The 16,744-nt window shown below is 39.0% G+C and overlaps 1 protein-coding gene across 1 annotated transcript in view; it reads right to left on the reverse strand.

Annotated features, from left to right (window-relative positions):
* Positions 1 to 16,744, reverse strand: part of fbln2 (fibulin 2) — a 30,268-nt gene extending 13,524 nt beyond the window's left edge. Inside the window, exons 1-6 of the mRNA XM_077726123.1 lie at positions 15,482 to 16,744; positions 6,171 to 6,282; positions 5,460 to 5,589; positions 1,752 to 1,953; positions 1,005 to 1,223; positions 251 to 355 (exon numbers count right to left, since the gene is read on the reverse strand). Of these exons, the coding sequence (XP_077582249.1) occupies positions 251 to 355; positions 1,005 to 1,223; positions 1,752 to 1,953; positions 5,460 to 5,589; positions 6,171 to 6,282; positions 15,482 to 16,688 (1,975 nt within the window). The 5' untranslated portion in view covers positions 16,689 to 16,744. The remainder of the gene's footprint in view (positions 1 to 250; positions 356 to 1,004; positions 1,224 to 1,751; positions 1,954 to 5,459; positions 5,590 to 6,170; positions 6,283 to 15,481) is intronic.

Here is a 16,744-nt window from a genome sequence, read left to right on the forward strand (position 1 = left end):
GGCAACTATATACACATATCGACATACACCCATACATATACATATCTATACATATGTGTATATAGATATGTATGTGTGTGTGTATACACACACACACATATATATATATATATATATATATATATATATATATATATATATATATATATATATATATATATATATATATATATATATATATATATATATATATATATATATATATATATATATATATATATATATATATTCATTCACAATTCTGTCTAACCTTCACAGGGGTTGAGTGGCAGCAAAGCGGGGGGTGTAATTAATACGGTGGGCTCCATCTTCTGTGTGTCATCCTCCTTCAGTATGTTCTCTTCATCCACAGTCTCTGCGGAAACATATACAATTTTATCACAGGCACAAGGGATTACACTATAATCAAGAAGTCTGCCTTGCCTAGCTATGCCTTAGTTGAATGCTTACACCAATTTCTGCTTTTACATTTGAAGCCATTTTAAAATATGTAATAGCAGTGAAGGTGCGGCACGAAAAAGCATTGCCTACAGACAAACATTTGAATGTGTTTCCCCGACTGTAATTTTGCATCCTGTTGAGACAGGTATGTGTTGGTGAAAGTGTTTGTTGATGAATTCTGGTATGCTAAGGTGAAGCCACGCAGTGTTATCTACAAATAACTTTCTTAGTGGACATGAGAGTAGGACTCCTATTTACAGAGTATGCATGACTTTGCAACAAGTGAAAATATTTTTTCATCTGAGACTGTAAAGCTTTTCGTCAGCCAGAGAATCATGTGAAGGACTCTCCATGCAGGAAAGGGATGTTAGCATGTGATTTGACTAGATATTATTAGGTGCTATGGGGGCTTAGAGACAGGAAGGAACTCAAGCCCCCACGAAAATAATATACTGTAAACGAAAGGATATATTTCAGCAAATGACCGTAAATCAGACAAAAGAATGCTATTTGTGCACATTTTCTTGACTGGAAATGTCTGCTAGCGTCACATAAAGTTTTACCACGTGCACAAGTGGAAGTGTCTTCTTGCAGCACGTATCCTGGGAAACACTCGCAGCGGAAAGAGCCTGGTGTGTTTACGCATCTGTGGTGGCAGATGTTGCCCTCATGAATCCGGCACTCGTCCATGTCCTCCACTTCAACTGGCCCCTCTGCCGCATTTTCCCCGAGTCGCTCTTCTCCAATGGAGAAGGCCTCGTTTGGGTAGAAGCTTTCAGAAACTGTGGCACAAGGTTTTTATTCACAAATAGCGGCATTAAAGCAAATTTACATTACATTACATAAATTAGCTGCCAAGACACCCACTTCAAAATGTAGTGGACGTCTATAGTCATACTCATTTATATGAAAAGAGCCACATAATTTGATGGCTATAATCACCAATCGTGCTGAAATAGTTCACAATCCTTTACAGCTATGTAAATTAAGTTTTAAAACTCAAAGCAATAAAAAACATGAGGGCTAAACATTTGCATAGCAAAGTAGTGAACCAAGGCTGTACAATCCAGTACTCAATCTTTTCAAAATAACCAAACACACAGAACATGACCCTTACACTTCGTTCTTGGAGGCTATAACACAATTTTTTTACTTGCTTCTTTTAAATGCCAAGAAAACACATTACCGTTGGTTTGAAGTACTAGTATATATTCCCGGGAGTGAATCGGTTGAATGCTTCCACCTCTTGGCAAATACAATTCGACATTAATTTGTGTATGATTGTTTTTGCCTGCATTTTCAATTCATACCTTTTTTGGGGGGAGAAGTGGCATTGAGAGCAGGCTTCTCTTTGACGGCATGTGAGCTCTCTAGACCCTCGTCCCATGTCTCCATCCCCTCACAGCATAAAAAGAATGCGTGACTGCAGTGAAGGCCCATGTGTCGGTAGGCTTTGCATTCCTGACCCTGACTCCGGAACGTCAGACCCAGGGAACAGCAGTCACAGCACTCCTGAAGATCACAATAGATTTGTATATTGAAATATGCTTGTAAAATTGTTCACCTTATTGATCTTTTTACCCAATTCATCAAATACAGTGGTACTTCCACTTAGAAATCCTTTTAAATACGAAATTTTCAGGTTACGAAAACACATAGATGTGCAAATTACTCTTCCAAGATATGGAAATCCCCCCAATGAGTCATGATTTTATCATGGTGGTGAGGTTTGGTTGTCCCAATGATCCTTGGAGCTATGTTATCTGAGGTCTTGTGTCCCTGTTAGGGTCACCCATGGCAAACTTGTCTGACCAGATAAGGAATGGCTCAAAAGACCTCTTATGATGAGAAACACCGTTGAACTACGTAGTCCCGCGCCCAGATGCGGGTCACTGGGGCCCCAGTTTGGCAGTAGCCAAAGGATGAATCCTTGGCGGTTCGATCCTTGTCTGGAAATACTTGGGAGTGAAATGTCACTTCTCTGGTTGGGAAAGAGCCTGAGCTAGTGCGCAAGGTTGAGAAGTTCCGGCTCCATGTAATTGGGCTCACTTCTACGCACAGCTTGGTTTTAGGTATCACTCCTCTTGAAGGGGGCTGGACACTTCCATTCTGTAGTTGCTAACGGTGAGAGACGCCCAGCTGGTGTCGGCATACTTATTGCCCCCCGGCTCAGCGCTTGTACGTTGGGGTTTACCCCAATAGACGAGGGGATAGCATCCTTCCCTCTTTGGGTGGGGGCACGGGACCTAACTGTTGTTTATGCGTATGCACAAAACAACAGTCCAGAGTTCCCACACTTTTTGGAGCCCTTGGAAGGGGTACTGGAGAGTGTTTCTCCAGGGGACACCCTCGTTCTGCAAGGGGGACTTCAACTCTCACGTAAGCAATGACAGTGAGACATAGAGAGGAGTGATTGGGAAGAACGTCCCCCCCTGATTGGAACCAGAGTGGTTTTCTATTGTTGGATTTCTGCGCTTGTTGTGGATAGGCAATAATGAACACCATGTTCAAGCATAAGGGTGTCCATATGTGCAGTTCAAGCAGAAGGGTGACCATATGTGCACTTGCATAAAATGTGAAAAATCTCCCTGACTTGTGCCTGCCATCTCTCGCTCAGGGCGCTACCATCTTCGTGATGACAAACCAGACCACTACGCACACAGTTCCTGGTTGTACTGCTTACGTGTCTTCCTTTTTGAATGTGTCTACGTGCAGGCATCACCCTTTAGGAATGTGCAATCCAGGAATCGATTCATACAGTATCTCAGAAATACCACGTGCAATGATTTTCCGGAGATTTTCCCTTCGAAGTAACACATTTGTACTCCCTACTAAAACCATTAATCTGGAGGTGATAATTGTGAATCAAGGGGGTTTTATATGAGAGAAATTATGAAATGCAACCATTTAAGGCAATTTTAAGGATACGGCTAATACGCAGAGGCGGCTAAAATGTAAAAAAATCTTGGGGTCTTGTTCAAGAGTGAGGGAAGAATGGGGCGGGAGATCGACAGGTGGGTCCTCACAATAAGATAACACACGACCACTTGCCAACGAGAAGTAATATATACTCCTAGTCTTGGCGATCACTCTGCCATTCGCGCTGAGTGATGGAAAAAAACACTGAAAAAAATGCAAGCTCCGCCCAGTGCTCGTAGATATCTGTTATACACGAAAGAGATGTGGCAAAAAAGACAGTGTGCTAAAATCATAAATAGTTTCTCATGTCTCGGCCACCTGGCTTTCTCGTATCTCGAAATGTGTCTCGTATCTAGAGATAATTATTTGCTCAAAATTTTACTCGTATCTCAAAATGCTCGTATGTCGAGGAACCGCTGTATACCTTTATCATTTTTAAAAGGATGCATAGCGTCCAGCAGTCTCTGGGCCAGAGGCGGGGGACACCCTGAATCGCAGGGCTCAACGAGATGGACACTCACACACATACCTAGGGGCAATTTAGAGGTTCCATTCAGCCAACCATGCATCTTCTTTTGGAATGTGGGAGCGAACCGGAACACTCGGAGGAAACCCACGCAAGCCCGGGGAGAAGACAGATGGACATGACCTGGAATTGAACCCTGAACCTCACTCGTGCCACCGGGCTGCCCTTACTGATGAATCAATTGTTAGTTATTTATTCGTTGCGGAAACCACTCAATTTATGATAATAATTTGGAAATACGGTCTTTACCGATATTACATATTTTGCAACAACCTTATTCAATCCGATTCAAAGATTGTTGATAAATTTACCCATTTATCACAATTAGTTCAATTTCACCCAGAGCAAAAATAACACAAGGAAAATTTGGTATTTTGGACAATTTCTTTGCTGAGATATTTGACTCCTTTCAGTGAAAATAATGTATTTACTAACAAAACAAAGAACACAATAACTAAAGTTTGATGTTTTGCGTTTTGATCTTCAAGTGTGCTTAGCAGATCAAAATATCGATCAGATTAATTTATTGTTTCGCCCCTTGTGACACCAACAATTGTTTTTGGTAAGGAAAATACTGTAATTTATGTGATTGGGCATAATGTATGTACAAACAATGGGTGTATGTCAATCTAATGAAACTGTCAGGAGTGGCTGGATTGCCCCTCCTGGCATGACGTCACGATTATTATCAGCTGTGGCTAATCACGTGATTAGATTATTTTTGGTATTTAAGCATTATGGTTTTCTGTGGACGCCGTCGGATCGTCTGGTTCATTTCATGTTTTTCCTCATAGTCATTGCCGTTCCCATTGACGCCACGCCACACTGCATGTTCTTTTCGTTTGTAATGAGTGATCAAGCTAAGTTGTTTATGTTATGTTACCCCGTTTATTAAATCTAGCTACAAGAGCAACAGATCTGCCTCTCCTTTTCCATTTACTTCGGCGACTCTGCATCTGGGTTCACTTTCCCCACCGATCGCGTCACACTAAGCGGCGCGATCATAACAGAAACTCTTTTTCTATTAAGAGTTTGTGTGAAAGAGGTGAAACTGTTTGCAAACGAACAATAACGCAGAGCTAAACATTTCACTGAAGAAGTTCTTGACCCGATTCAAGCATTACACCAAGACATGAGAATGTAGTTACTTCCCTACAGATATGATGTTGAATTAAACAGTAATAAAAAGTAACATCAAGCCTAAATGTTAAATGTTCTCGGAGTCGTCCATGTATTACTTCAACCATTTCTTCAGAAGTCAAGCAATTATTTCAAAGTGTCATTTGAAGATAGCTAAGCTCACAGGGCAGAGAAAATCTTCAGCTGTAATTGACTCTCCATCATTTGTCTATCTAAATTAAATAAAGCAATTAACCAAGAACTCTCTCTGATGGCGCAATCATCAGAGGAGACATTGACTTTTAACTATGGCTTCAACTCTTTCTTCTGTTACTAATACAATTGTCAATTTCTAATTTGGACAGAATTGACCCCGACTTGTATATATATTTTGACTTTGAACCCAATGAACTGTGTTTGCCCTTTGCTGCCACATCTGGACACTGCTACTTGCCTTGTAGGAATTAAGACCGCACGTATCACTGGCATCCACCTGGCACTGCTTGCTGCCTCTAGCTGAGATGATTCCAGCCAGACATTGTCTTTCCCTCGTGGAACCAAGGCAGCACAGTTGTTGAGACCTCCTGGAAAAGACAAAAAAAGGACAGGAGAAAAGACGTTCTCAGACATACAGTGTAAGACAGGCCCTCTGGCAATTGAGCTAGATTTATTTAATAAAGGGACAATACACATTAATGAACATATATGTAAGATTATATATAGCCAAAGGCTAATTTCCATCTTAAGTCCCTTGTTAGGTTGAAGATAAAATCAACAAGACAATACAATACAATAGACTAAAAAGCAGCATAGAAAGGATAAGACATACACAAGTATTCTTTTCACAGGCACTGAAAAAATAGAGTTGAGTGAGGGGATTTATAAGATTTCTTAAGGGAAAATTGGAACCCTAGACGTAAAAAGGGGTGCAAATCACAATTTTGATCAAAAACACAAAGTAACTAAATCACTTATTTATTGCTTCAAGGGTCATAATCAAGCATCACTTAATTTGAGTTGTGAGGTAATGTTTTGCTGTTTAAAAACAATTCTAAATATGCAACAAATAGCATACAAATTGGGAATTGTAAGCATGGGAGTTGGCACAGCTGAAGTTCAAATTAAGTAAAAACAATTGGGGTTTCTAACACTAAAATAGACTCACCAGCAAATGGAACTTGTGTCTTTAGTGGGTGGCTCCATGTTATTACAGTGACCATTAATTGCCCATTTTGCCCCAGTCTCACAACAGGCTTCCACAAGCTCCAACACGGACACTACAAAAAATAAACATGCAGTTCAATATATTTTTGAAACAGTGCTTCAAATCTTATCCCATATACAATTCAGCTGAAACAAGGTATATTGCACAATAAATGGCATGCTTAAATTCATCAGGTAGCTTTGATGGCAGCAAATATCATGTTTGCCAAAAAAATTAGAGTCAGGAGTATCGTATTTGGCAAAGATAGACTGAGAGAAGCAGGCACATTTTGTTCTCACATTTCCCAAACCTCACCTTCACTTGGCAGGAAGAAACTTGAAAGCCGGTGAAATTACTTTCAAAGTAAAATTGGACTTATTTTACAACATCTGGGCTAATCAGCACAGGAGCAGAATAAAGAGTAACACATTACACTTCCTTTTGAACTGGGTCAAGGAGCATACAGAGCAAAAACACATCTAGTAAAATATGTTTTCAATTTTCAGTGCATTCCAACTTAGAGCCAAACCTATATAAAATAAAAAAAAAATAAAAAAAAAAATAATAATAAAAAAAAAAAAATATATATATATATATATATATATATATATATATATATATATATATATATATATATATATATATATATATATATATATATATATATATATATATATATATATATATATATATATATATATATATATATATATATATATATATATATATATATATATATATATATATATATATATATATATATATATATATATATATATATATATATATATATATATATATATATATATGTTCCCTCGCTACTTCGCGGTTCAGCTGTCGGATTTTTTTGGAAAACCCTTGTATTGCAATTGGAGTTATCATTTACAAACACACCTTGTGTGATAAAATGAGAAATTGTAAAATTCAACAATTTTAAAGCTATTTTAATGGGGCGGCTCGTACGCGGGGCAGCTTAAATGCGACTAAATACTGGGAAATATATTACAATCATTTTCTACCAATGAGTTTTTTTGTATCCTTGTGCCCTGCGATTGGCTGGCTACCAATTCAGGGTGTCCCTTGCCTCTGGCCTGAAGTCAGCTGGGATAGGCTTCAGAAACCCCCACGACCCTGGTGAGGATAAAGCGGTTCAGAAAATGAAATTAAACGAAATAAATGACCGAATCATCCACATTATCTCACGTAATGGCGTTCTGCCTTTGGCACTTTGCAGTTTCGTGCATGACGTCTTATGCAGTACCCTCGATTCAGTCAGAATTTTTTTGAGCAACAAATACGGCTTTAATGCGAGAAAACACGTTAAGCTTTTGCAATATCAATATATTTATTTTTCTGCTGAAAAATAAAACAAATATTGGTCATCGGTTCTTATTTCAGCATAAACCTCATTGGTTAAACTCTGTCTTGGATCGGTTGGAACAAAAACCTGCACCCACAGTGGCCCTCTAGGAACAGTTTGGCTACCTCAGTGGTACGGGAATCATTTAATGGTAAATAGGTAGACTATGGCTTATAATCTGATGTGGATTTTTCTAAATTTTCACCGATTGTAAATGATGCAAAAGGAGCTTACACGTGCATCTTATTACAAAAAGACTTTTTAATAGCGGGAGTTGAAATATGGACAAAATGAAATAATTTTCATTAATTATTTTTTATGGCCAGAATTTATAACATTTTTGTGGCCATAATTAAAATTGATTTACTTGGTAAGACAAATTAATTTTTGGCGCATTTTTTTTCCAAGCCCTGCTAGCAGTCGTGGGAAGCGGCGCACCAGTGGCTCATGATCTCCATACTGGAGTGTTGATGGTGCTTTGAGTATGAGATTTAAAACTGTAATATTTATTTCTTTTATGATTTGAGGGTTTGATCAAATGTGGGTCGCCACGGTGTGGAGTTTACATGCTTGCGTGGATTTTCTCAAGGTACTTTTTCCTCCCGCATCCCAAAAACATGTTTGGTAGGCTTTTTGTATACTCTATATTCGTCCGAGGTATGGGTGAGAGCATGAATTATAGTCCGTCTACTTGTGCCATGCGTTGTGGCCATGAATTCAGTGTGTCGCGCACTCGGTGTCAAAAGTTAGACTGATAGGCTCCAGCCACCCACCATTTCTATGAGGATCAGCGGTTTGTAAAATGACTGAAAACAAAACAAATCTATCACTTGAGAAAATAATTCTGTCACTGATAAGTCTAGTACATGAAGTAACTGAGCCTTCTGATTTTTTCCACATTGTGGCCAGAGTTTTCCTTTCTTGTTTAAAATAAATATTGGTATTTGTTCATAATGAAAGACAAAATCACAACACTAACAAGATTTTAGCTTGCCAAGAGGCACTTCAGCTTTCATCAGTGAGTCATTTCAGTGGTTAGGGTTAGGTTTTTTTCATTCTTTAACAGAGCGGTGAGTGAAGTGCATCTTTCTTGTCCAGTACTGTCATCATGTTTGTCTATTAGTGAAAAGAACACCACATACTTGTCTCTTTTCCAAATTCAAACAAATGACATCAGCCTCGTGGAAAATATGTAGGGATAAAACCAAGCAATAGGTACAGCTCTCAACATGTCAGGGGTATCATAAACCCAGCCACATGTTGCTACTAATAAAGGCTTGTGTTTTACGGACCTGATGGTAATTTATCATCCAGTTGGATTGGGCAGCTCAAATACAGCATTTTAAGAAACGAGAAAAAACAACATAGCATCTCCCAGGTGGATATTTGTGAAATGCAAAAAGTCCTTTTGCATTGTCTAACTAAATAGCACCGTATGTGTATAGGTTAAAAGGGTGACAACAAATTCTTCTCACCTTCAACATTTGTATCTAGAGATATTTTGCCTTCTGTTAGCGCTGACATAACATGGAGGATTCCTCTGTCGTCAAATGACTTCATTTTCACTAAAGCCACTTTGGGTTTTGTTCGACAGGGTCAAAGTAAGTTGATGCTACCTGTCAGGAGTTGCCTTAGGCACTGACGGTTACACACAGTAACCCCAAATCCAATTATACCTCCTTGCGGTACGTTACCTTTCACCCAACTACAGCCTAAAGAAAAAAAAACAACACTGGGTTTTTATGATTTTTTTTCAACTGGCAAAAACCCGTGTAACAATAGTACTGTCAACTGACAATCACTGAAACCGCTGTAAAATGAATTACCGTATTATGCTGTCTATTATACCCGGGTATATTAAATGATTTTTGCTTTTTTGAGCCTCCTGTTTGTGCGCCATTTAATATACCCCTGCCGTTTAATATATCTGGGTATATTAAACCACAAATCAGCTTTTTTGGCAAAATTTGTATGGTGTTCATGGGGGCATAATGATAGATACTTAGGTTCATTAAAATTCCAAGTCAGACTTTATTCACTTTATTCAGCAGTGATTAGTTACTAGTCGGACAAAGACTCCGAATCGCTGTCAGCAACACACTTCTCTTCAATGACGACTTCATCTTCATCCTAATTTTCAGCTTCCTCCTCGAGTCCAAAATTTGGCAAGGGATCTTTGGTTTTCTTTTTCAGCTCCAGTTAGGCGCCTTCAATTGTGATGAGTGGACGATTGAATCAGGTTTTGCTCTTGCTTTACGCAATTTCGGATCTTTCGGATTCTTTACTAATGACACCGATTAAGGCTAATCCTGTTACATTACCTACTTAAATCTTCAAGGCCTTCTCTGCTGGCCTAATAAATATCTGAATAATATATTATATTTTGTCCATCAATACTTATTAAATAATTCCAAAGTGTCTGTGAGCTTCCTTTCATTGCATTGCTTCCAGGTGTGTGTTTTCATATTGAAGCATTTACGAATCACATTTCAGCCATTATTTGTTGCCAGGATCAGACCCCTGCCTCAAGGCCTTCACAATAAGTTCTGCAGGCCCTGCTGCATTAAACAAGCGTCGATAAGACTGTTGCATTAACCAGTCAAAATTTGACACCAAGGCCTTCTTGCAGGCATAGGGATACATCATTTCCTTCTCGCAGGCATAGGGATACGTCATTACCTTCTTGCAGGCGTAGGGAAACGTTATCACTTTCACCAACTATGATTGGCTAGTGATAGAGTAGGTGGACCAAAGCCAAAGTGAGGCAGCCAGAGTTCGCAAACTCCACCCACAATGGCCAACGGGGGAAAACAAACAGATATGAGGAAATCTACGAGGCCACTGAATGCAGTGTAGGTGCTCCAAACGCACAAAGAGGCCGAGCGCAAGATTCTTGCGCGCATTACCACCAACTCCATGACATGATTCTGGACAATATCACTTGCCAGACACGGACCAGATTTCAAGAACACGAAAAACTGAAGTTTCTCTCCCTCCTCGTCCCGCAGAAGTTTTGGGAATACCAGAAAACTTTCCCACATGCAGCCTTCTCCATCTTAACGCAGAGCCACGGTACACTTTTTCGATCTGCCTCGGCTAAGAACAGAACTGAGTGTAATGTATGACATGGATGATTTTACAGATCTCCCACTGTGAGGCCGACATACTAACCACTCATTCACTAGGCTGTCAAAATACATATTAACACAATATGTTTAAAATTCTTAAAACACTCACCACAATGCTGATTCAGGCTGTTTTTTACCCATTTCATACGCAACGATTGGAGACAACATTTCCTCACCTATCATTCCTGCTTGCTAATGCGAAGTTGGTGCAATTAAAGCACTTTGCTGTCATCCAATTTTTTACAAATGTTGTCATAAGAATGAAATGACATTGCCACATGTAAAACTGGTTTTCGAATGTTGCCAGATTGAATCCATATACTCAGTTATTACACTTGTGGATTCAGAGTTTTTACATTCCTTATAAAGCACCATACTGTTGAGCACAAATCCATTAACAGTTACGGTAACTCTGGGTCTGAAGGTAAAGTGAATTTTCCGAGTATAGGATGAAAGAAGTTTTCTCTACTCTATTCTAATTTAAATCAACTGGTAGCCAATACACCCATACAGCTAAATTATAGATCTTTCCATTTTCAACATCACTTATACTTGTCAGGATCTTGGGGAGCTGTAGCCTATTCCAGCTGACTTCAGGCAAAAGGAAAGCTACACAGTAGACTGATCAATAGTCAATTGTATGGCACACAGAGACAAACAACGATTCACACTCAAAATCATAACACCACCGAGTGGGAATCGATGCAACGCTGTCTTTTCAGGACAAACACATTCACCTTACAGAAATTCTCGAATGAGCCAAAATGTCTTATTAGGGGTGGACTCTAAAACAATACTGAACGTTTTCAGGAAAAGGGAATAAACATTCCAAATACCCAAAAATGCTAACACATTGACACCAGTACAATTGCAACTGTTATACGGTTCAGAAAAAGGCGAACAAATTGCAAACAGATGTTAGTGCATTGCTACGAGATGCTTAAATTGCCAGGAACCAACATTCTAACACAAAAGCTAGATGAAAACCTGTTCCACAGTGTCAGAAAGGATGGTGTGTTGAATACTTCTCGCTTGTTCTTTGATACATTTCTCATAAATGCAGCTCAACATCTGCTTAGAAAATGAATTCTTGATTGGATCAAGATTTTCCAACAAAAAAAAAAATCTTGTAGTTATTTTCTAGTTTCGCTTCATACTTGATCCAAGACCAAGGTCAGTTTCAAAACCTTAAGGAAGGAAAGGCTCATTTAAAACTGCAGATGTCTCAATTTTAGTTTGTGGACCCTAGTTAAACTGGGTTCAGGATTATTTTATTCATGTAACAAATACTATATGAGTATCATGAGTCTTCTAAGAAGTACATATGCGTAGTCGCTGCCCTAGCATTGTGTCTACTTTATGAATGGTTTTCTATGTCTGGCTGATGTAATTTTCCTTAGCAGTATCATGCAGCACATGACAAGAGCATAGGGCTTCCTTTCACTGAAGACATTTTGTGGATGGGAGATTCAGTGGAATTCTTGTAAACTATCTGGTGGAAGATACTCTCGCTCAAACTAAGATTGACCTCATAGATATTCCTGGCAATGACACATTGGCAAAGGTCGACTCTGGAATTCACTTTGCGTTTCAGAAAATACATCTGTTGAGGTCACTCTCACATGCTGCATGTTGTGACAATGCTAACAACTTATTATTTTTTTTCCACCTGATACTTACACTTAAACAACAGTTAAGTGGTGGGTTGGTGTAGCAGAGTGATCTGGTCTAATTTAAGGTGATGGTTGGTACCTGCATGAAAATGAAATCAGCATATGTGGAGGTATTTCAGATGAACTGATTAAGGACAAGATTGGGAACTTAGTAGCCTCACGGGAAACAAGTAATCACGGCATCTCTGGGGGAACAGTGAGTTGCGTCTAGCAATCAATTGACAACATTAGCTTTATTCATAACACCAGTCTTATAACACTTGCAGGTACAAGCCCCAAGAAACCCTACACTTAAAGTAGAGCTAGGCGATAAAACCATCACAATAATTTCCATAAAACATTTTTTGTCAACGACAATAATAAAACTATTGATAAAAAATTGATAATTTTAAAACTGTAATTACACTACCCAACTACCGTGGAGAACATGGACACTGTTGCGAGACGAATGCTAGTTCCAGACCGACGCACAGGAGAAGAAGAGGATGACGTGTTTTAGCACGTAGGCAATAGAGGCAAATTTGAATGCATGGACGCACAAGGACAATAAGCAATTCCGAGTTTCACTGCAACACCGAGCCGACCCACTGAAAGTGAATTCTTCCTAGCGTTTTCTTTTCATTCATAGATGTCAAAATACATTTTGTTAGGTGTTTTATCTGTTTATCTTTTCTCTATTTTGAAGTATCACCCACCATCGCTTGTGTCATGACTTCACGGCGCCATTTTGTCATGACGTCAATGTGCCACGGTGGCATCAACTTGCAGTTTCGTGAATGCCATGTTTATATGCGCATATAAGCTGTACCCTCAATTCAGTCATCATTTTTTTGTCTGACAAATGCGGCTTATATGCGAGTGAATATGGTAAATGTTCTGTAAACATTACAAAGATCTAAAACTTGTTATCTTGGGTTAAAATGGGTTAAGTTCATCCCATCTCATCTCATTTTATGAACATCTTTATCCTCACTAGGGTCATGAGGGTTGGTGCTGGAGCCTATCCCAGCTGTCTCAGGGCCAGAGGCGGGGGACACCCTGAATTGGTGGCCAGCCAATCGCAGGGCACAATGAGACAAACAACCATTGACGCTCACACTCATATCTAGAGGCAATTTAGAGTGTCCAATCAGCCTACAACGTCTTTGGAATGTGGGAGGAAACCAGACTACCCCGGAGAAAAACCCTGCAGGCCCGGGGAGAACATGCAAACTGCACACAGGTGGACCGAGCTCGATTTGAGCCCAGGTCCCCCTGTGAGGCCGACGCGCTAACCAATCAGCCGCCCCGTTAAGTTCGTCCAACTATTTTATTTCATTTTTTTATAAATGGCCAGATGTGAGGTACATTTACTGTTTCTTTTTGTGAGGCTGAAAATAGTCCGCTTACCAATGGTGTTGGTGTCTTCAGTTGATTATTCTATTTATTTCATATTGCACAGCATCTTTTGGTTTGAAGGAAAATTATATAAAAACCAAAATTCAAAAGTCAAAATTTCTACCGATTTTATTCTTTACTTTTCATAGTTGTTAGGAGAGACTTATCTTTATCAACAAAAAATCCTATTTCATATTCTATAATGTTATAAAGTAAGGTAACAGAGTTACTTTCATATTCGAATACAAAAGAAAGTAATTTATTTACTTATTCACAGAATTTTCAAATTTGAAACAAAAAAGATTTGATAGTTATCATGATAATTAACAATATCGAATGATAATTTTTTTCTAATCGTAACAATTTTGTCATATCGCCCAGCTCTAACTTAAAGGTTAGCCAAGTAAAAGAAGACATGAACAATCTCAACCCACTCACCTCTTGAGCACAAGCTGAATCTGTTTGGACAGAGAGAAAAAAATGGGCTGGATTCCCTAGCTGAAATATTAACATTTATTTAATAGTAAAGGTAGGCAAATAAGAAAAAAAGGTGGCCTAACAATGCTGATCATTAATTGCAGCTAAAGTCCCTAAATGAACTGTTCCATGCTTGCCAATCTACACTTTAAATAAGCTAAATATAAAGAACTGAAATACCATGATTCTCCTCTCAACAGACATGAAAGCCTTTAAAGTTCTTTAATTAATCGTTAACCCACATCCTTTTCAAAAGCCGAATTCCTTCCTGCACTCGTTTAATATGGAAAGATCAAATTTGAGTCAGTCGTGACACGGCCTGTAAAAATTCCCTAAGAGAGCTTAAATTAAATTGAACATTTTTGACTCTGTCCCTCACTTCATTTTTCTTGTATATAAATCTTTTCATGACTACTATGGTCAAGCTTTAAATCTCATTGTACCTGTATAGTAACAATAAAAACATTCAATTTAATTCAATCAGGTTAATAACTCAGGACCAACTTGACATAGCTTGTTCATAGACATAGTATATAGTTTACACTCATATAACTCATAAGACACATATACACATATAGTGCTGTGAAAAAGTATTTGCCCCCTTCCTGATTTCTGTGTTTTTTGCGTATTTATCACACAAAGACCATCAAACTAATTTTAGTATTACAAAGAGACAACCCAGGGAAATAGAAAACGCAGTTTCGAAATGATGATTTTACTTACCAAGGCAGAACAAAAAATCACAATTTTTTCTGGCCCGCCGTGAAAAAGTAGGTTCTAAACGTTTTGAGTTATTTAGGGTGTATGTAAAAATGCAAGGTAAAACGAGCGTTCATGTTTCGTTGAAGTTTTTGCACGCTGCAACTTATTTACATGGCAATATTTTCATCCATTAAAATTGTGAAGACTGGCCAACAATGCTCTTCTGTGTCATCATTAGTATTTAAGTTCTATACAAAAATGCGGGCTCCTTGTGTAACCAGGAACTATTATATTGCACTAAAAATGAAATCTAAGAAAAATACACACTGTGTACGATTGCATTGATTTTTACTGGACCATTGTGAGTTTGAATAGTGTCATGTAGAGTTACTTTTCAAAAGACCGAATGTGGAACAGCACTGTTTTATGTGAATATGACACAATAGTTGCACAGCCTCTTTGTCCCTGCGGGGCTACAAATGAGTGCAGTGAATAAGTGGTAAATCATAAACAAGTCAAATTTTGTAACAGATAAAGACAAGAAAAAACACTAACCTTCTAGTTCTCTCTCAACTTTCTGGGGCGGATAGTTGTCTTGAGGTTTTTTTTGGAGCAGCTCTCCATCCTCCCTTATCCTGACAGTGGGCTCTGAGTCCGAATCCATCACATTGGGAGTTGGCATGGGCACAACTGAGACTCGTTGACCATTTTGCCTGTCAGAGGTGGTTAAGTCACGATTCCTGTCATGATTATCAGGAGTCTGACTATGCTGGTATAAGTGCCCCACATCTCTGGTAGTACTGCTTTCATCACTTTTCGGCTGCTGTGTGTGATTTTCAAAAGTCATTGTATGTGCAGTTGTTGCTGAATGAGTTGATGGTTCATTTTCAGTTGTTGTGTGTGTTGGTTCTTTATTGCGCAAGTCCACATTCTCAGAGTGCTTCTCTGCCTCACCTTTTTGGGGAAAATCCCTCAGTCCGCTTCTTCTCTCATCAATTAAGATGGAGCTTGACTCTGTATAAGCTGGAGGAAATGTAGTTAGTTGGGGAAGATTTTGAACTGAGGAAGATGTTGGCTCAGCCTGTGTGTAGTCATTATCTTCTGTGCCAAAACTGGGTGGATCTGACGTATACAGTGGGAGAGTGTTTCGTTGAAATACCCAGTTTTCAGAGGGAAGGGTGACAGTGTCTTTCGGAAATTTGGTTTGCTCAGTGGTAGCATTCTGTTTGGTTCTATCAATACTATGGAGAACACAATCAGGGATAGGAGAGCACATTAGCTTGCCTCCATCATTTGGACAGTGGCAAATTTGACACTGATCTATCTGAAACGTGTGCCCTGCCTCAAATTTCTGGTTGCCATGGGTGCAACCAATTTGCCCACATTGTGGGCATCCCTCAGGAGATGGCAAAATATCTATGCAGTTTGGGGAAATTTCAGGGCACTCAATATAATGGCAACTTATCTTCCCTCCACCTTCAGGACAAGAACATTCAGTGCTTCCAAAATCCACAAAATAAGATTTTTTCTCTGGAACTTTCCCTTTGCGGAAGCCTTCTTGGACACAGTCGTAGAACTGGTAACCTTCACAAGAGCAGCCTTTTTGTGTACAGGTGGGACAGCAGGTACCTGTGTCCAGGACGGATTCAATACAGTTCTGCAAAACTGGGCAGTCTACACCTGTGCAGTCCTTCTGGCTCAGGCACATGTGCATGAAGAGCACCACCCAACAACAACACAAAACAACTTTCTGTGCATTCATTTTGCACGTAGAGGTCGAAGAGCAAGTTGGTTTTCCAGTTGTATTAGTGAAAAAAG

Source organism: Stigmatopora nigra, chromosome 1, assembly GCF_051989575.1.
Source record: "Stigmatopora nigra isolate UIUO_SnigA chromosome 1, RoL_Snig_1.1, whole genome shotgun sequence".
Lineage (NCBI taxonomy): Eukaryota > Metazoa > Chordata > Actinopteri > Syngnathiformes > Syngnathidae > Stigmatopora > Stigmatopora nigra.